The sequence below is a fragment of the Haliotis rufescens genome, unplaced genomic scaffold (assembly GCF_023055435.1).
Source record: "Haliotis rufescens isolate VD_foot unplaced genomic scaffold, xgHalRufe1.0.p SCAF_15, whole genome shotgun sequence".
NCBI lineage: Eukaryota > Metazoa > Mollusca > Gastropoda > Lepetellida > Haliotidae > Haliotis > Haliotis rufescens.
Genome location: NW_025963835.1, coordinates 30,743,530 through 30,764,587, shown reverse-complemented (window position 1 = coordinate 30,764,587; position 21,058 = coordinate 30,743,530). Strand labels below are relative to the sequence as shown.

At 41.7% G+C, this 21,058-nt stretch overlaps 2 protein-coding genes across 4 annotated transcripts; both read right to left on the bottom strand.

The window, feature by feature from the left end:
- Nucleotides 1-4,468: 4,468 nt before the first annotated feature.
- LOC124131969 (collagen alpha-1(XVII) chain-like) lies at nucleotides 4,469-9,464 on the bottom strand. 2 transcript variants are annotated; one of them, XM_046495517.2, is made up of 8 exons: nucleotides 9,426-9,464; nucleotides 8,882-8,964; nucleotides 7,892-7,930; nucleotides 7,644-7,721; nucleotides 7,185-7,247; nucleotides 6,803-6,868; nucleotides 6,020-6,058; nucleotides 4,469-5,444 (listed from the first exon to the last, which is right to left on the bottom strand). In XM_046495517.2, exons 2-8 carry the CDS (start codon nucleotides 8,943-8,945, stop codon nucleotides 4,597-4,599), a joined length of 1,197 nt encoding a protein of 398 aa, XP_046351473.2. In that variant the 5' UTR covers nucleotides 8,946-8,964; nucleotides 9,426-9,464; the 3' UTR covers nucleotides 4,469-4,596. The 2 variants fall into 2 exon arrangements, with proteins under 2 accessions (XP_046351473.2, XP_046351475.2); XM_046495519.2 differs by lacking the exons at nucleotides 7,185-7,247; nucleotides 7,644-7,721; nucleotides 7,892-7,930 and having other exon boundaries at nucleotides 9,426-9,456.
- Nucleotides 9,465-15,217: 5,753 nt separating this feature from the next.
- LOC125380121 lies at nucleotides 15,218-19,974 on the bottom strand. 2 transcript variants are annotated; one of them, XM_048396453.1, is made up of 8 exons: nucleotides 19,936-19,974; nucleotides 19,392-19,474; nucleotides 18,401-18,439; nucleotides 18,153-18,230; nucleotides 17,694-17,756; nucleotides 17,313-17,378; nucleotides 16,536-16,574; nucleotides 15,218-16,251 (listed from the first exon to the last, which is right to left on the bottom strand). In XM_048396453.1, the coding sequence occupies exons 2-8, from the start codon at nucleotides 19,453-19,455 to the stop codon at nucleotides 15,371-15,373; spliced, it is 1,230 nt and encodes a 409-aa protein (XP_048252410.1). In that variant the 5' UTR covers nucleotides 19,456-19,474; nucleotides 19,936-19,974; the 3' UTR covers nucleotides 15,218-15,370. The 2 variants fall into 2 exon arrangements, with proteins under 2 accessions (XP_048252410.1, XP_048252411.1); XM_048396454.1 differs by lacking the exons at nucleotides 17,694-17,756; nucleotides 18,153-18,230; nucleotides 18,401-18,439 and having other exon boundaries at nucleotides 19,936-19,966.
- Nucleotides 19,975-21,058: the final 1,084 nt, after the last annotated feature.

Here is a 21,058-nt window from a genome sequence, read left to right as displayed (position 1 = left end):
TCACTTCATGTGTTCAACACGTAGAAATGTTTACTACAAGATGTGAATTGCAGGTGTCGCCCAGGTGGTACACAGGTGCATCTACGAGGACTTTTTGGGTACCCCCTCCAACACATGTGTTTTCGTTTCTTATTTGTCGAAAATATATAATAAGCATTCGGCAGAAAGTCAACAATTTCAAATATTTGAAAGCTGTCATTCGGTAGTAAAATAGATTGTTTCAGAACATAACTGTCGGGCAAATAAAAGAAAACATTTGAAAAAAGCGACATCGGTCGTCGAGGCATCAAGTGCACGTCACCTGTTGTGAGATACTCATTGATGTGATGCATGTAATATCGCATACATCGCCATCGAGTAACCATTTCTTGTTTGTTTCTTTTCTTGCCACCATCAAATATTGGCGCCTACTTTCTTTTCGTTTGCCCAACAAATATATTCTCGAAACTATATATACATGCCATGTAATTTTTGTCTTCTATTTCATACGTACACACCACGAAAGTATGGAGATACTTTGCTGCTATACTAATATATGTTGTAAATAGTCTGCAAAGTCGTTTTAGTGTTAGCAAAGGCTGAGAGAGAGGCAACAAATGTAAATTTATGATTGAACAACAATACAAGTTACTCTGCATGTGTCCCGTGTGGCTTACCATTGACACAGTGCCATGAAACATGTCAACAATACAAGTTACTCTGCATGTGTCCCGTGTGGCTTACCATTGACACAGTGCCGTGAAACATGTCAACAATACAAGTTACTCTGCATGTGTCCCGTGTGGCTTACCATTGACACAGTGCCATGAAACACGTCAACAATACAAGTTACTCTGTATGTGTCCCGTGTGGCTTACCATTGACACAGTGCCATGAAACACGGCAACAATACAAGATACTCTGCATGTGTCCCGCGTGGCTTACCATTGACACAGTGCCGTGCAACACGTCTTTACCCCACGCTATACCAAGCGCACGCATGTCGCTACATACGTATAATAGTGAATGCGACGTGAAACCAGATTTCACCTCACCTCAGCTCATTATCATTTACATGTGCTTGTCTATGATTTAGCCGAGATTCAGCGTTGAAACCATTGAATGCAGAGCGTTTTCTTCCGAGACAATAACCTGTGACTTAGAGAACTCTAGTAACAGGTTTCACGTGCTGTACAAGAATAGGGAATCGAACACAAGCTTTCGGAGTCACGAGCCAACGTGTGAATCACTATACTATACTTCACCGCTCTCTTGCTTGCCATCTCCGAAGTATATCTTTATATAAAATATCGCTTTTTAGATGGTGTTTCCGTTGACTGAATGAATTGCCCACAGAGTTGTTTTGCTTACTCAAACTGTTACTTCAGTAAAACGCTTGAAGGTTCAAGAACCGATACACATTTTGTTCTTCTTTCGCTTTGCTCTTTTCTACGAAATCCTAATGTTGTCACTCTGGTAGCATAATTGTACTTTTCCTAAGTCGAATTTTCTCGTAACTTCGATTATTTTCTTGTAATTTCGAATATTTTCCCGATATTTCAAATAAGGATAAAAGAATTGAAATAACGAGTAACATTGAAATTTCGTGTTTCAAGATAAACTTAAAATATCGAGAAAAGATTCGAAATAACGAGAAAAGAATTGAAGCACCAAGGAAAAAAGTGAAATTTCAAGTGCTTTTAAATAAACGTAAAATATCGAGAAAATAATCGAAATATCGAGAAAATAATTGAAATAACGAGAAAAATCGAAATTTCGTGTTTCGTGAAGTAAAAATATTCCAAAATACGAGAAAATAATCGAAGTAACGAAAATATAATCGAAGTAACGAGAAAAACCTAGAAATTTCTAGAAAATGAACAAATGATTGCAATAACGAGAAATTTTGATTTAAAAACATATACTCCCAAAGTAACACCTTTAGGCCTTCGTATTTTTCGGTATGTTTACAACCTTAACTCAGCGACATCGCGTTTCTTACCGTGTCAAGCTCGGCAATAAAACCATTCCATTCAGACTTGAGTATTTTATTCATCTTTAATTCCTTATTTATGAAATTCCATCACTTGTCAATATGTTCCCAAGGATAAGGAAACAACCAACCACAGCAGAAATTTGGTTTTCACCTTTACGATGCTCGTTTTAGCCTTCAACGTTGCTGCTCGAACCTCAGGCTGACAGGGCCGATCGTCTTAACAAGTATTCACAAGGGTAATCATCCCTCCTTTATCTCTAATTTCACTAACTGTTAACTATACAAATTTCAAAGAAAGTCCCTTCCTGCCCAGTCTTTAACGTTTCATGTAAAAGATGCGTTACTAAAATCTTGACAATCATCCCACGCCAAGTGCTGTGTACACAATACACTATTACTTTATTTGTTTATGAAGCACTATGAAATAGTGATGATACCAGGTGTTCGCAGAAAGGTGAGCGTATCCAACCCTAACGGAGGCACCCGTAAAAAAAACCAACAACATGTTATTGTTATTGAATACTGTAAGGGACATTCTCGCGATCTCGCGATCTCGCGATCTCGACCTTAGGAAACGAGGTAAATATGCCCAAAACACGAGAATGCGAGATCGCGAGAACGCGAGATTTGGCATTCTCGTGTTTTGGGCATATTTACCTCGTTTCCAAAGGTCGAGATCGCGAGAATGTCCCTTACAGTATTTCATATATTGTTGATATATTATGTTTAATATATGTATATGGTTTATACATATGATTTCTCTATGATTTTGCGTAATGATTTATAGTTAAATTGCACGTTCAGAATAACCAAATGAATTACTTGCGCAGAAAAGCGTACAGTGGTTTCATTGCGGGTCATAAAAGGTGAACGTGATCTTGCATGTTTGTACTGGAGGTGTCCGGGTTTCTATGTTTGTAATCTCGCCTGTTTGGAACCGATCCTTTTTGTTACATCTTGGTGAAGTGTTTACGTCATTCCGAACACAGGAATTGTTCTGTACAGAACTTCAAGAAGCATGTGCCAATGAATATTTTAGAATATATTGCTACTGCTTCAAGGGTTCGGAATGGGTCTTTTCTCTGGCATGTTCTTACATGGTATTTCAGTGTAGCAGACATAACCTTCCTTGTATTGTTGTGAACCAAACGGGCAACAATAGGCATAAAACAAGTCTGAACATTTCATTATCATTGCAATAGATGAGCACATAGATGTAATTGAAAACGAAAATCATTTTTTACTTGTCTGCAAAGCCTTCTCTCAACTCCGGGAATCTTATATTCAACCTATCTATTATAACCATCCTTTTGTAAAGCTAATTTATTCCAAATGCCCACAAACACTGTTAAATTTAAGTAAATACATATTTTTCGCTTTTAAACTGTATCCTACACTTCATCAATAATTGCTTGTTGTTATGTACATATATTGTTTTAATCCTCTCGTGTATATTGTAACTACCTTTTTTGTTTTAATATTGACAACATATGTCCTGTGGGCCAGTGGCCTTTTGGACTTGAATAAACACCAGACAAAATGAGCACATATTTTTTATTATCCTAAACGAAATCAACAATGCACAAGCTGGTGTCATTTTTCAAAATAAGTAATCATACAGCTGCGTTTCTTACAAGATGTATTTAAACACATGGAGTTATTAATGATTTTGAATGAATTCTTTTTGTTATATGGCACATTTGCCTTGTATTTAAGGACAACCCACCGGCAGTATAGTTGCTGGAAAGGTAGCTTGTAATTTTATATTTACTTCTTATCACGTTACAGGAATGTTGTCTCATTGATAATACATGTAGGCAAGATGCAGGCTTCCTCGCGGAAATCGATGAAGCTTCTCCTCGTCTTGTACCACATATTCCCTTGTTTTTCCGGTGAACATTTGACTTGCCTTTGCAAGTGTTTGTGACGGGTACCATCTTTACGCGGGTACGCTCATATTTCCGCGAAAACACCTGATATCATCACTATTTGATGGTGACTCATAAACACATGCTCATGATTTTGTCGAAAACGTACAATCGACTCTGCTTTTAGCAGAGATTTCTTATAAATATGGAAAGGGTTTTGTCGCCTTTATTTCTCGTTTTGTAACTCCACAAACGTACATTTTATGAACATAAGCTTTTCTTGGCACGTTATACCAAAAGGACCCGGATTTGAATAGGTCTCCAGTAAACCATCCTTGCCGTAAAAGGCGACCATGCTTGCCGTAACGGGATCGGGTGGTCAGGCTCACTGACTTGGCTGATGCATGTCATTGTATCCCAATTGCGTAGATCAATCCTCATGATGTCAATCACTGGACAGTCTGGTCAAGACTCGATTATTTATGCACCACCGTCACATAGCTGGAATATTGCTGAGTGCCGCGTTAAACATCAAAAAAACAATCTTGGCAGTTAAATTTGTCACATGCTTCAATGTAATAATTTTCTTTTCAGCATCTCATGTGAAACACAACAATAATCAACCTTTGCATATAAATATTTATTTCAATAGTGCAATTGCTTATGGGAAACACAGCAGTATCGTTCAAAGCAAATACACAAGCTACAACGTTATCAGTAACAATAGTTACTTGTCCTAACACGACTCAACATCTACATGAAACTAGGAGCGGAGGCAGGGCCGGCTGTCCCAGTCGGGGCTCCAGACGCGGCCATATTGGAAGGATTGTTGCTGTCAAAGATCACAGAATTCTGACCATTGCTGTCGAGGAGGTAATCGCCAAGGCCAAGATTGGAGTAAGAAGGCCCGAAGCCACCACCGAGGTTGGTAGAGTAGACATCGATTCCATTACTGAGTATCTCTGAAGCGCCGTTGGTACCTTGATAGATGGGGCCGGAGCCGAGAGGATCTAGGTAGGTTTGGGCGCCAGCAGGATCGTTGTATGGAGCGCCAGGGCCGTTGTACACATCCGCGGGCTGACCAGCAGGGCCGTTGTATGGAGCGCCAGGGCCGTTGTACAGATCCGCGGGCTGACCAGCAGGGCCGTTGTACAGATCCGCGGGCTGACCAGCAGGGCCGTTGTATGGAGCGCCAGGTTGGTACAGGGGCTGACCTCCGGAGGGTTGATCGAAGATTTCTTGATAGGGAAGGCCGACTTGATCCATGTGGTTAGGGATTCCTGTGTTGACACCGGGACCTGGCTGGTATACGTCGGCGGGAGCTGGGTAGGAGTCTACACCTTTTGTCAGGACAACAGCTGGGGCAGAGGGAATAATCTGTGGCGCATGTTTCGTTGCGACCTTGGTCACAGCCGCTGGTGTTTTGTGATGTCCCACCTGTGTAGCGATCTGTGCAACATTTTGGGGTCTCACCAGGCGTTGCCCCATAAGACCACGTGCTCCGAGAAGACGATTTCTGTACGACAGGGCACCAAGGGTTCGGGCTCTGAGAGCGAGATTGAGACCGTAGTTGCGAGCCAGCAGTGGGTGGAACAGTGCCGCTGTAAGAAGACAGACCAAATCTTTACTTCAACATTCAGAAAAGATTGGTTGGTTGGTTCGTTGGTTTGTTGTCTAACGCCGCACTCAGCAATATTCCAGCTATATGACGGCGGTCTGTAAATAATCGAGTCTGGACAAGACAATCCAGTGATTAATATCATGAGCATCGATCCACGCAATTGGGATCAATGACATGCATCAACCAAGTCAGCGAGCCTGACCACCTGATCCCGTTAGTCGCATTGTACGACAAGCATAGTCACCTTTTACGGCAAGCATGGGTTGCTGAAGACCTATTCTACCCCGGAAACTTCACGGGTCTTCAGAAAAGAGATACTGTGACGTCGTTTCAAAGATCTTTAGTATGGCCTGGGCCCGTTTCCACAAAACAATCGTAGAGTTACGACTGTCGTAACTCCCATACTTATCATATAAGACAGTCGTAGAGCTAAAATCGTTTCGTTTTACGCGGGAGCAGATTACATATGCTTAAGATTAATATTAATATATTATCAGTCACATCGTGATTTAGGTGTATCAGGGTTAAAAATCAGAACAAGATGTATTGTCTTACCTGAGTGGAATGGATGCAGGATGGATCTGCGCTTCCTTCCTGAAAACAGAGCAAAACATTCACATTGAAGTACATATAGCAATTCACTCAACCCAATAATGCCCCTCCCCTTTCACAGAATGTGGTAGAAACTACAGTTCTTGCGCTTTGTGGAACCTACAGTTTAAGGACTAGATAATGACGCCTATGGGTAGAATGAGTTACGCTCCGTTTTGGTGTTGCTTTGATATTGCAGTAGCGGGAAATAAATACTAAGTCTTGCTTCCCGATGAAGACTAATATATATGTTCATTCATTTTATCAGAATCGGGTTGGTCGGGTAGCCTAGTGGGTAAAGCGTTCGCTCGTCCCGCCGAAAACCCGTGTTCGATTCCCGACATGGGTACAATGTGTGAAGCCCATTTCTGGTGTCCCCCGCCGTGATATTGCTGGAATATTGCTGAAAGCGGCGTGAAACCATACTCACTCGCTCATTATCAGAATCACGAAGCCTTGAGAAAGGTAATGCTTGTACACGAATGCCGTGGTGAATCCAGACAAGAAAAAATACCAGGCAATCTATGCTGTTCATCAGAGGAGACAAAAGTGATGAGGTAGTCAGACTTGGCAACTTGGTTCATTGTGTTTCATCGCACCCTGACGACGTGAATCGCTGTTCGTAATGCTGATCACTTGATTATCTGGCCCAAACTCGACTCTTTAGAGACGGCCATATCGTTGGGATATTGGTGAGTGTGGCGTTAAACAACAAACAAACAAACTGTAGAGTCGTATTGAACTTACTTCCTAAGGTGCTGTAGCCGTGATGAGATGACAGTGCACGTGCACCCATTCTAGGGTGATCATATACTGAAATAAGGAAAATATAAACTATAAATAAAATCGACAAAAAGAATCATTTCCATTATTCTAAGATATCTCTTATAAAAGTTGTACATTTTCCGACTATAACACCAGCATGTGTTTGTGAATCTTTTTCATACGTATAGTTGTGATACAAAGTGTTCAGGAAAAGGGACGTCTTGAGAAGGCGCTAGGTTCTTATACAGAAGGCAGTTCAAATTTGATGTTCGTTAAATATCAAGTGATACCTGGCAATCATAATGCCATAATTATTGTTTCTGAAAATGAACAAATTGCTAAAAGTAAGAATAGATAATCTTACGATGGTCAACATTGTCAGTGACATATGTCCGCCTGTTTGCGCCACGTCCTTGAGTGATTACCACTGGAAAGGAGATCATTGGACATTAAATAAAGAGTAATGTATATTTGGGATATTTTACACCATAATGTAAATCGGATAACACACTTCAATGATTTACCATATAACTGGTATCATGCATAGCTTGACCAATGCACAACAAGTACTGTTTATTAAGCTAATGCTATTGTTTTATGCATTGATGATATATATTTATGTTGGTATCTTTTCATAGAATGTTGTTTTACGCCGCTTTTAGATTTATTCCAGCAATATCACGACAGAGGACACCGTATTTATGTGTTTTCCGCATGTGTGAGACGACACAACGCTTTATTCACTTGACCACCTGCCGCCCCATCCTTCAACATCTATTCGATCAGCCTATTGAGGAAAAGGTTGAAGATGAGGATGACTCACAGTGATCTGGTTTGTCTGGTCTTTCGTATACACGAACAAGTCTATGACGTCCGTCCCTCCCAGGAATAAGACGATAATCTGAAACATTTGTTTGGTTGATGCTAACATGTGACATGTCAATACATTAAAACAAGATCAAAATCTTCTATTTTATAAATATGACTGACACGAAAAGACTGATTTAGTAGATTTAACAGTTTAAATGTGTTTAAAACATTACATTAAAAACATATGAATACAATATTTACCTGGTGAGCCATAGTCGTAAATCGGTCGGATACGCAAACCTGAAAACGAAGACAGAATTCAGTTGAGCAGGACTGAAGTCTATATATGGAGCGACACCAGTCCAATATGGTTGTAATACAAAACATTAATGCAGAATCTATACGTTAAACAGAACAAATACGGACTTTGGCGTCATAAGTATTTCTTTCTGTAAACATTTTGGAAGTTCACGTTCACACACCTACATTTACTAATCAGTGCCAAGATGCAATTCGTGACACCGGGTGGCCGCTAAATGGGTGAGCACATCTTATCTGCATGGGTGTGTGAGAGTGAGTGAGTGGTGTTTAACAGTATTTCAGCTATATCAGTTTCGATCAGATGTGGGATAAACGCACGAAATGATGCAGGCTTTAGACGGTTTCCACGTTGGAGAAGCCCCCGAGCATGGTATGGTGCTGACAGACCAGGAGACATAATCAGGTCGAATCTGGAATTCGTACACATGATACATGTCTGGCACCATAAAGGACTGCTCTGAGAAAGTGCGGCGCCTCAGACCACTGGGACCCCCGAGCCCCTTCACATCGTGAGTGAGATCACAGGACACATAGTTGACACAGGACAAGTTCTACTTCTAGGAAAAAGAACCCGATCAAGAAACTTGAATATGAATTTCAAGGGTATCCTGCCACGGTTTTGTTTCAAATTGTTTGTTGTTTAACGCCGCACACGGCAAAATTCCAGCTATGTGACAGCGGTCTGTAAAACATCGAGTGTGTAGCAGACAGTCTCGTGAATAACATCATGAGCATCGATCTACGCGATTGGGATACAATGGCATGCATCAACCAAGTCAGCGAGCCTGACTAACCGATCCCGTTAGTCGCCTTTTACTACAAGCATAGTCGCCTTTTAAAGCAAGCATGGGTTGCTGAAGACCTATTCTACCCCGGATCTTCACGGGTTCTTTCGGGGTGACAGAAAGTATTGATGGGTGATATACTCACGTGCACCGTTGATTGCTAGGACCCCAACGATCACAAAGAAGGCCACAATAGTTAGTTTAGACATCTCTTCAAAGAGTTTCTATCTGAAAATGAATTTAAACGGCTGAAGGTCGTGGAAACATCCTGAAACAACACGACCGTCTCAATATGTCCATGCTGAGTATTTTAGTTGGTCTCAAGAACAAATTGTATTATGACTGGTCTGTAATGACATTATCAAAATCTGTGATACTGTTTGAAAGCAAAGAAACCAAAACTAGTATACAATACATTATTTTACAACTATAAGTCTCCAGCTTATAAAACCCAATTGTATTTAAATATCAGTGCTGTGAAGCATCGATCTAGGCAAATGGAATACGATGACATGCATCAACAAACTCAGCGTGCCCGATCCTGTTAGTCGCCTCTCACGAACAGCAAGTGTTCAGTATTCACGTTGAATTGAAAACAAAAGTGCATTGACAATATTCAAGCTGGGAATTTGACCAATAATGTAACCATGCAAACCTGATGCACTGTGTTAGGACAAATACAAGCTTACCTGAGGCTGTGTTGTTGACTGTACCTTGAGAGCACAAGTGACGTTCATTTGACCACTGGTCACTTATATATTCTCCGGACGAGTCAAACCGACATCACATTGCGTCATTGGACAGAAGGTACTTTATGGTCGCCATCACGTGTGTAACATATGTCAGCGTAGGTCTGGTATTGGAATGGTCTGGTTAGGTCCCCGGACAATGCATTTGATATATGTGTTGCTCAAATTATGAATGACTTGTCTGTTCAAAACTCGAGTATTTATGTATGTGTGTCAGTGAACTACGTCAAGGCAGAGACCATTTCCGTATATGGTCCCTGGTCAAAGGTGTCAACACGACGAATGAAGGTTGCTCTGACAAACAAGTGCGCGTTTGTGTACACACGTCAAGTGCATCTACAGATCGTGTATCAACAAAGGACGTGTTTGTGTGTGTGTCTGCGAGAGGTGATGCTGTAAGTGTATCAACAGAGGTACAAGTGCGTGTATGTGTGTCTGTGAGAGGTGATGCTGTAAGTGTATCAACAGAGGTACAAGTGCGTGTATGTGTGTCTGTGAGAGGTGATACTGTAAGTGTATCAACAGAGGTACAAGTGCGTGTATGTGTGTCTTTGAGAGGTGATGCTGTAAGTGTATCAACAGAGGCAGTTGTGGAGGACGTGTTTGTATGTGTGTGTGTGAGACGTACATTCTTCAAGTGTTCAACAGAGACGTTGTTGGCAAACACTTAAATGCGTGTAAGTTTATCAGATTCCTTGTGTCTCAACGGAGGAACATGTGTATGTGAGTGAAAGATGTATACTTCAAGTGTATACCCAGGCAACGATGGCAAACATGCACATGTGTGTCCGTGTGTGTGTATGAGAGAGAGAGAGAAAGCGAGAGAAAGAGTGAGTGAGAGAGCGAGAGAGATACCTTGTGCATCAACAGACGTTCATGTGTGAGGGACATTTTTCAAGTGTATCAACAGAGGTAAGGTATGTGTGTTTGTGGAAGAGGTACATACTTGTGTGCGAGTGTGTTCAGGCTAAAACATATTTTATTCTCATGAAAAGGATTGGGCACACGTTATCACAACTAGGAACGCCCTCCCCCACAGATTTACATGTGTGCTTATTTACAATTGATACATTAAATGACAGAAAGGAAAGAAAAGAAATAGAGAAACGTATGTACATTCACATTGCTCACTCAAACCTTTTTGTTTTCTTTATGTAGGTATGTACATTCCTAGAAATGTTTTCGTTCACATGATTAGGTAAAATGGCGTTGCCAACTAGCATCAGGTCAATATTTACATCACAGGTATCTTTCACAATTAACAATAGTGATTGCATCAATTCATTTTCATCCGATATAAAAAAATCACATTAAATGACTGTGGTACTAGCTCTTTGAGATATGAAGGTGTCAAATTGTTATATATTTTATAAATTAAACACAATTTACGTTTTCTCCTACGCTCTGATAAGGGTTCCCAGGAAGTTTCGAAATCCAATTTGTTGATAGAAGTATAGCTTGTTAAATCAGTTACGATTCTTGCTGCTTCTAGTTGGAGTTTTTCTAATGTATCACTCTGCTCTTTGGTATAACCGTCCCAAACTTCATATGCATAAAAAGAAATTGTTCAAAATGTGGTCTAACAAAAATTCCATAAATATTGTTCAGTAAACTACGACAGAGCATAAACTGAAGCTTTGTCATTAAATGATTCATCTTTGATGTAGTTTTAGTTTTAATACATATCAACAGAGGTGTTGGTAACTTTATTGTTTAACCAAGCAATCAGGCAAGCAATCTTGGCGTGATCATTGATTCAATATTCAGTTTGAAAAGACATGTGAAAAGCATCTGCAAAAGTGCTGACCATAATATGAGGAATATGAGATGAATCCGTAAATATCTAAACAAATACTCTATCAAACAGCTTCGCCCATGCATGTGTCACCTCAAGGTGAGACTACTGCAGCAGTCTCCATACATGTGTCACTTCAAGGTGTGACTATTGTATCAGTCTGTGTGCATGTGTCACTTCAAGGTGAGACTACTGCAGCAGTCCCAATACATGTGTCACTTCAAGGTGAGACTACTGCAGCAGTCTCCATGCATATGTCACTTCAAGGTGTGACTATTGTATCAGTCTGTGTGCATGTGTCACTTCAAGGTGAGACTACTGCAGCAGTCCCCATACATGTGTCACTTCAAGGTGAGACTACTGCAGCAGTCTCCATGCATATGTCACTTCAAGGTGTGACTATTGTATCAGTTTGTGTGCATGTGTCACTTCAAGGTGAGACTATCGCAACAGTCCCCATACATGTGTCACTTCAAGGTGAGACTACTGCAGCAGTCTCCATACATGTGTCACTTCAAGGTGTGACTATTGTATCAGTCTGTGTGCATGTGTCACTTCAAGGTGAGACTATCGCAACAGTCCCCATACATGTGTCACTTCAAGGTGAGACTACTGCAGCAGTCCCCATACATGTGTCACTTCAAGGTGAGACTACTGCAGCAGTCTCCATGCATATGTCACTTCAAGGTGTGACTATTGTATCAGTCTGTGTGCATGTGTCACTTCAAGGTGAGACTATCGCAACAGTCCCCATACATGTGTCACTTCAAGGTGAGACTACTGCAGCAGTCTCCATACATGTGTCACTTCAAGGTGTGACTATTGTATCAGTCTGTGTGCATGTGTCACTTCAAGGTGAGACTACTGCAGCAGTCCCGATACATGTGTCACTTCAAGGTGAGACTACTGCAGCAGTCTCCATGCATATGTCACTTCAAGGTGAGACTATCGCAACAGTCCCCATACATGTGTCACTTCAAGGTGAGACTACTGCAGCAGTCTCCATACATGTGTCACTTCAAGGTGAGACTATCGCAACAGTCTCCATACATGTGTCACTTCAAGGTGAGACTATCGCAACAGTCTCCATACATGTGTCACTTCAAGGTGAGACTATCGCAACAGTCTCCGTACATGTGTCACTTCAAGGTAAGACTATTGCAGCATTCTCCATGCTCAGTTTCACGTCAAGGTGAGACTATTGTATCAGTCGGTGTGCGTGTGTCACTTCAAGATGCAGAGAGAGAAAGAGGGAGAGAGAGAGAGTGTGTGTGTGTGTGTCTGAGAGAGAAAGGTACATACTTCAAGTGTTTCAACAGAGGTACATGATTTGTATCTGTGTATCTGTGTGTGTGTGTGTGTGTGTGTGTGTGTGTGTGTGTGTGTGTGTGTGTGTGTGTGTGTGTGTGTGTGTGTGTGTGTGTGTGTGTGTGTGTGTGTGTGTGTGTGTGTGTGTGTGGAGGGAGGGAAAGGTGACATAGTCTTAGTCTATCGAGAGATGCCTGGATCATAAACATTTACATGTGTGCGTGTCAGGTACTCCACGTGTATCACCACATGTATAGATTTTCAGATGTATGTGTATGTGCGTATGTATGCACCAGGTACTTACATCATAAATAGAGTCAGTGCTAGCGAACACCTACATGTTTGTGTGTTCGTGGTACATATATCAATTATAAACAGAGGCAGTGGTGTCAAACACGTGAGTGTCTATCTGTCTGTCTGTGTATCTGTCTGTATGTGTCAGGTACATCCTATCACATCTGTCACATGGACATATGTTTGTGTGTCAATTGCCCCCTTAACACATCGTCAACCAAACAACCACCAAAGAACGGAGGGTGGGTGTTTCCATCCCCCGACCGCGTCCTACCAACACATGTACAGAGCCGGTAACAAAATGTGCTTTTGGTGTATTTTTAAAATGAGGAAGATACTTTTATAGAAGAATGAGGTTCGTAACAAGAATGAAATATGGTGCAATACACCTATGAACTGTCCGAGATTAACTATTAAACCGTAGTTTATTTATCATATAATGATTATTAAACTCATTTCATGGTCGTATCGTTTGTGCCTCTCGCTTTCGTAAGCGATATTAGTATCTGGTTTTTGTAACTTATCATCTTCCCGAGGCAAGAGAGTTGACTGACTATGAAAGTCCAGTTTCCACCCTTGCCGAACTAGACTGGTATTATGTAGTTAGATTTGGGCTGGACTAACGAGTCTATGCATAGTCCTCTTACAATCGCGCACCAAAATCAAAATCCGGTTCGTAAACTGTTATGCAGAGTTCGAGTCGATTGCAAGATTTGCACAGCATGTGTACCGCCAACTCGCTGTCAACAGATATTTTCCAAATCTTTTCAAGTTTTTAATCAAGGTGCTCACGTCATTTGACGCACTTAGCGATGTAAGAGCCGTTTTATCACAACATAGATCTTGATTGTCGATCAGATCGTCTTGACTGGGCGCCGCCATATTGTTTGAAGCAAATGCAAGTGATACGATAGGTGGAATCTGATTGGTCAATAGGAGAGGCATAGCAGTGACATAACTCGTAACAGCCACTGGTGGCGCTACGATCGAGCCCAGAAATTCCAGCCTAGTTCGGCAAGGGTGGAAACTAGACTTTTAAAGTCAGTTAACTCTCTTACCTCGGGAAGATGGTAACTTATCGGCAGCTCCAAATTATTTGCGATCCTGGGCAGATCCTCACGCCGGCAGTAAGAATAATTGGGTCGGCAGCATAAGAGTTAATGTGGTTCATTCTCACAATGGATTACACCCATTCACATCACTGAAAGAGAGGTCACGGACGCTATCAATAATCTGAGTATGGGCAAGTCCGCAGGTGAAGATGGGATACCCCCTGAATTCTTTGAACTACCATCAGATCTCTTTGCACTATACTTGAAGTTATTGTTCAATAAGATTTTAGACATGGGAGTGTTTCCAGAATGTTGGAATTTAAGTATGATTATTTCATTATATAAATCTGGGTCAGTTTGTGAACCAAGTAAACATAGAGGCATTTCACTTCTAAATGTTTTGGAAAAATCTTCACGTCAATCATAGAAAAACGTTTGAGAATATGGATGGAAGTAAATGATTTACTGTCCGAGTCTCAAGCAGGGATCCGACCAAACTACTCTACTGTTGATAATTTGTTTGTTTTACAAGCCTCTTGTTCTAAATATTTGTGCCAAACCAAAGGTCGCTTTTATTGTGTATTTCTTGACTACAAAAAAGCTTTTGACCATGTTAATAGGAAATAAATGATGTATAAGGTTGTGTTGTAAGCCCGTTGTTGTTTATATTTTTCATAAATGAACTTGCCATAGATAGTTGCCAACAAGTGTAAATTGGCACGGCTCCCATGGCCGAAAGCTATGAACACACAATGCCATTTCGAAAGTGGTCAAATGTAACACATGTTATATTTGGGATAGCACTTTCTTTCAGAGGGGTACACAAGGTACATGATCTAGACTGGCAGTTGTCGGACTTTCATATCGTGGAAGCCTCGGTGGCTGATTGGGTTAGATCGCTGACTTCGTGTGCTGGCGATTACGTGCCTCACTCTGGCGGTGTGGTTTCGAATCCCGGGCGGGACTCAACCACAAAAAGTACGATAATCTGTACTTTACTAAGAAAGTGTTATCCCAAATATAACATTTGTTTCATTTGATCACTTTCAAATTGGCATTGTGTGTTCAATGTATGAAATGGTTTGCATGCCTTAAAGATAAAAGTGTCATATGCTTCAGTTCAGAGGCAGTAAATTGTTACAGGCATTAATGTTGACTTACGTGGCAGCAATTAAATAAAGCGCTCATAAAATCACAAATGTTTGCCTATGTGGATTCACTACGTCAGCTCGTGTAATTATTTTTTATCAACATCCCATGTGAAACACAACAATAATCAACTGTTACAAGTTAACATTTATTTCAAAGAGCTCACATATCTTGATGAAACACAGCATAGGCGCTCACAGCAAATACTCAAGTAACAACGTTATCAATAACAACAGTTCATCTACACGTATGAAGGACGTGCAATTGTCTTAACACCGACTCAACATCTACATGAAACTAGGAGCGGAGGCGGGGCCGGCTGTCCCAGTCGGGGCTCCAGACGCGGCCATATTGGAAGGATTGTTGCTGTCAAAGATCACAGAATTCTGACCATTGCTGTCGAGGAGGTAATCACCAAGGCCAAGATTGGAGCGAGAAGGCCCGAAGCCACCACCGAGGTTGGTAGAGTAGACATCGATTCCATTACTGAATATGTCTGAAGCGCCGTTGGTACCTTGATAGATGGGGCCGGAGCCGAGAGGATCTGGGTAGATTTGGGCGCCAGCAGGATCGTTGTATGGAGCGCCAGGGCCGTTGTACAGATCAGTGGGCTGACCGGCAGGACCGTTGTATGGAGCGCCAGGGCCGTTGTACAGATCCGCGGGCTGACCAGAAAAATCGTTGAACATATTTGCAGGCTGAAGAGCAGGATCGTTGTACATACTTCCTGCTGGCCCTTGCTGATTGCTTACAGCTGAGGGAGGTTGGTACAGGGGCTGACCTCCGGCGGGTTGATCGAAGATTTCTTGATAGGGAAGGCCGACTTGATCTATGTGGTTAGGGATTCCTGTGTTGACACCGGGACCTGGCTGGTACACGTCTGCGGGAGCTGGGTAGGTGTCTACACCTTTTGTCAGCACAACAGCTGGGGCAGAGGGAATAATCTGTGGCGCCTGTTTCGTTGCGACCTTGGTCACAGCCGCTGGTGTTTTGTGATGTCCCACCTGTGTAGCGATCTGTGCAACATTTTGGGGTCTCACCAGGCGTTGCCCCAGAAGACCACGTGCTCCGAGAAGACGATTTCTGGACGACAGGGCACCAAGGGTTCGGGCTCTGAGAGCGAGATTGAGACCGTAGTTGCGAGCCAGCAGTGGATGGAACAGTGCCGCTGTAAGAAGACAGGACAAATCTTCACTTCAACATTCAGAAAAGAGATACTGTGACGTCGTTTCAAAGATCTTTAGTATGGCCTGGGCCCGTCTCCACAAAACAATCGCAGAGTTACGACTGTCGTAACTCCCATACTTATCATATATGACAGTCGTAGAGCTAAAATCGTTTCGTTTTAAGCGGGAGCAGATTACATATGCTTAAGATTAATATTAATATATTATCAGTCACATCGTGATTTAGGTGTATCAGGGTTAAAAATCAGAACAAGATGTATCTTACCTGAGTGGAATGGATGCAGGATGGATCTGCGCTTCCTTACTGAAAACAGTGCAAAACAATCACATTGAAGTACATATAGCAATTCACTCAACCCAATAATGCCCCTCCCCTTTCACAGAATGTGGTAAAAATTACAGTTCTTGCGCTTTGTGGAACCTACAGTTTAAGGACTAGATAATGACGCCTATGGGTAGAATGAGTTACGCCCCGCTTTGGTTTTGCTTTGATATTGCAGTAGCGGGAAATAAATACTTGCTTCCCGATGAAGACTAATATATATGTTCATTCATTTTATCAGAATCGGGTTGGTCGGGTGGCCTAGTGGGTAAAGCGTTCGCTCGTCCCGCCGAAAACCCGTGTTCGATTCCCGACATGGGTACAATGTGTGAAGCCCATTTCTGGTGTCCCCCGCCGTGATATTGCTGGAATATTGCTGAAAGCGGCGTGAAACCATACTCACTCACTCATTATCAGAATCACGAAGCCTTGAGAAAGGTAATGCTTGTACACGAATGCCGTGGTGATTCCAGACAAGAAAAACTACCAGGCAATCTTTGCTGTTCTTCAGAGGAGACAAAAGTGATGAGGAAGTCAGGCTTGGCAACTTGGTTCATTGTGTGTCATCGCACCCTGACGACGTGAATCGCTGTTCATAATGCTGATCACTTGATTATCTGGCCCAAACTCGACTCTTTAGAGACGGCCATATCGTTGGGATATTGGTGAGCGTGGCGTTAAACAACAAACAAACAAACTGTAGAGTCGTATTGAACTTACTTCCTAAGGTGCTGTAGCCGTGATGAGATGACAGTGCACGTGCACCCATTCTAGGGTGATCATATACTGAAATAAGGAAAATATAAACTATAAATAAAATCGACAAAAAGAATCATTTCCATTATTTTAAGATATCTCTTAATAAAGTTGTACGTTTCCGACTATAACACCAGCATGTGTTTGTGAATCTTTTTCATACGTATAGTTGTGATACAAAGTGTTCAGGAAAAGGGACGTCTTGAGAAGGCGCTAGGTTCTTATACAGAAGGCAGTTCAAATTTGATGTTCGTTAAATATCAAGTGATACCTGGCAATCATAATGCCATAATTATTGTTTCTGAAAATGAACAAATTGCTAAAAGTAAGAATAGATAATCTTACGATGGTCAACATTGTCAGTGACATATGTCCGCCTGTTTGCGCCACGTCCTTGAGTGATTACCACTGGAAAGGAGATCATTGGACATTAAATAAAGAGTAATGTATATTTGGGATATTTTACACCATAATGTAAATCGGATAACACACTTCAATGATTTACCATATAACTGGTATCATGCATAGCTTGACCAATGCACAACAAGTACTGTTTATTAAGCTAATGCTATTGTTTTATGCATTGATGATATATATTTATGTTGGTATCTTTTCTTAGAATGTTGTTTTACGCCGCTTTTAGATTTATTCCAGCAATATCACGACAGAGGACACCGTATTTATGTGTTTTCCGCATGTGTGAGACGACACAACGCTTTATTCACTTGACCACCTGCCGCCCCATCCTTCATCATCTATTCGATCAGCCTATTGAGGAAAAGGTTGAAGATGAGGATGACTCACAGTGATCTGGTTTGTCTGGTCTTTCGTATACACGAACAAGTCTATGACGTCCGTCCCTCCCAGGAATAAGACGATAATCTGAAACATTTGTTTGGTTGATGCTAACATGTGACATGTCAAAACATTAAAACAAGATCAAAATCTTCTATTTTATAAATATGACTGACACGAAAAGACTGATTTAGTAGATTTAAAAGTTTAAATGTGTTTAAAACATTACATTAAAAACATATGAATACAATATTTACCTGGTGAGCCATAGTCGTAAATCGGTCGGATACGCAAACCTGAAAACGAAGACAGAATTCAGTTGAGCAGGACTGAAGTCTATATATGGAGCGACACCAGTCCAATATGGTTGTAATACAAAACATTAATGCAGAATCTATACGTTAAACAGAACAAATACGGACTTTGGCGTCATAAGTATTTCTTTCTGTAAACATTTTGGAAGTTCACGTTCACACACCTACATTTACTAATCAGTGCCAAGATGCACTTCGTGAAACCGGGTGGCCGCTAAATGGGTGAGCACATCTTATCTGCATGGGTGTGTGAGACTGAGTGAGTGGTATTTAACAGTATTTCAGCTATATCAGTTTCGATCAGATGTGGGATAAACGCACGAAATGATGCAGGCTTTAGACGCTTTCCACGTTGGAGAAGCCCCCGAGCATGGAATGGCGCTGACAGACCAGGAGACAAAATCAGGTCGAATCTGGAATTCGTACACATGATACATGTCTGGCACCATAAAGGACTGCTCTGAGAAAGTGCGGCGCCTCAGACCACTGGGACCCCCGAGCCCCTTCACATCGTGAGTGAGATCACAGCACACATAGTTGACACAGGACAAGTTCTACTTCTAGGAAAAAGAACCCGATCAAGAAACTTGAATATGAATTTCAAGGGTATCCTGCCACGGTTTTGTTTCAAATTGTTTGTTGTTTAACGCCGCACTCGGCAAAATTCCAGCTATGTGACAGCGGTCTGTAAAACATCGAGTGTGTAGAAGACAGTCTCGTGAATAACATCATGAGCATCGATCTACGCGATTGGGATACAATGGCATGCATCAACCAAGTCAGCGAGCCTGACTAACCGATCCCGTTAGTCGCCTTTTACTACAAGCATAGTCGCCTTTTAAAGCAAGCATGGGTTGCTGAAGACCTATTCTACCCCGGATCTTCACGGGTTCTTTCCGCGGTGACAGAAAGTATTGATGGGTGATATACTCACGTGCACCGTTGATTGCTAGGACCCCAACGATCACAAAGAAGGCCACAATAGTTAGTTTAGACATCTCTTCAAAGAGTTTCTATCTGAAAATGAATTTAAACGGCTGAAGGTCGTGGAAACATCCTGAAGCAACACGACCGTCTCAATATGTCCATGCTGAGTATTTTAGTTGGTCTCAAGAACAAATTGTATTATGACTGGTCTGTAATGACATCATCAAAATCTGTGATACTGTTTGAAAGCAAAGAAACCAAAACTAGTATACAATACATTATTTTACAACTATAAGTCTCCAGCTTATAAAACCCAATTGTATTTAAATATCAGTGCTGTGAAGCATCGATCTAGGCAAATGGAATACGATGACATGCATCAACAAACTCAGCGTGCCCGATCCTGTTAGTCGCCTCTCACGAACAGCAAGTGTTCAGTATTCACGTTGAATTGAAAACAAAAGTGCATTGACAATATTCAAGCTGGGAATTTGACCAATAATGTAACCATGCAAACCTGATGCACTGTGTTAGGACAAATACAAGCTTACCTGAGGCTGTGTTGTTGACTGTACCTTGAGAGCACAAGTGACGTTCATTTGACCACTGGTCACTTATATATTCTCCGGGCGAGTCAAACCGACATCACATTGCGTCATTGGACAGAAGGTACTTTATGGTCGCCATCACGTGTGTAACATATGTCAACGTAGGTCTGGTATTGGAATGGTCTGGTTAGGTCCCCGGGCAATGCATTTGATATATGTGTTGCTCAAATTATGAATGACTTGTCTGTTCAAAACTCGAGTATTTATGTATGTGTGTCAGTGAACTACGTCAAGGCAGAGACCATTTCCGTATATGGTCCCTGGTCAAAGGTGTCAACACGACGAATGAAGGTTGCTCTGACAAACAAGTGCGCGTTTGTGTACACACGTCAAGTGCATCTACAGATCGTGTATCAACAAAGGACGTGTTTGTGTGTGTGTCTGCGAGAGGTGATGCTGTAAGTGTATCAACAGAGGTACAAGTGCGTGTATGTGTGTCTGTGAGAGGTGATGCTGTAAGTGTATCAACAGAGGTACAAGTGCGTGTATGTGTGTCTGTGAGAGGTGATACTGTAAGTGTATCAACAGAGGTACAAGTGCGTGTATGTGTGTCTTTGAGAGGTGATGCTGTAAGTGTATCAACAGAGGCAGTTGTGGAGGACGTGTTTGTATGTGTGTGTGTGAGACGTACATTCTTCAAGTGTTCAACAGAGACGTTGTTGGCAAACACTTAAATGCGTGTAAGTTTATCAGATTCCTTGTGTCTCAACGGAGGAACATGTGTATGTGAGTGAAAGGTGTATACTTCAAGTGTATACCCAGGCAACGATGGCAAACATGCACATGTGTGTCCGTGTGTGTGTATGAGAGAGAGAGAGAAAGCGAGAGAAAGAGTGAGTGAGAGAGCGAGAGAGATACCTTGTGCATCAATAGACGTTCATGTGTGAGGGACATTTTTCAAGTGTATCAACAGAGGTAAGTTATGTGTGTTTGTGGAAGAGGTACATACTTGTGTGCGAGTGTGTTCAGGCTAAAACATATTTTATTCTCATGAAAAGGATTGGGCACACGTTATCACAACTAGGAACGCCCTCCCCCACAGATTTACATGTGTGCTTATTTACAA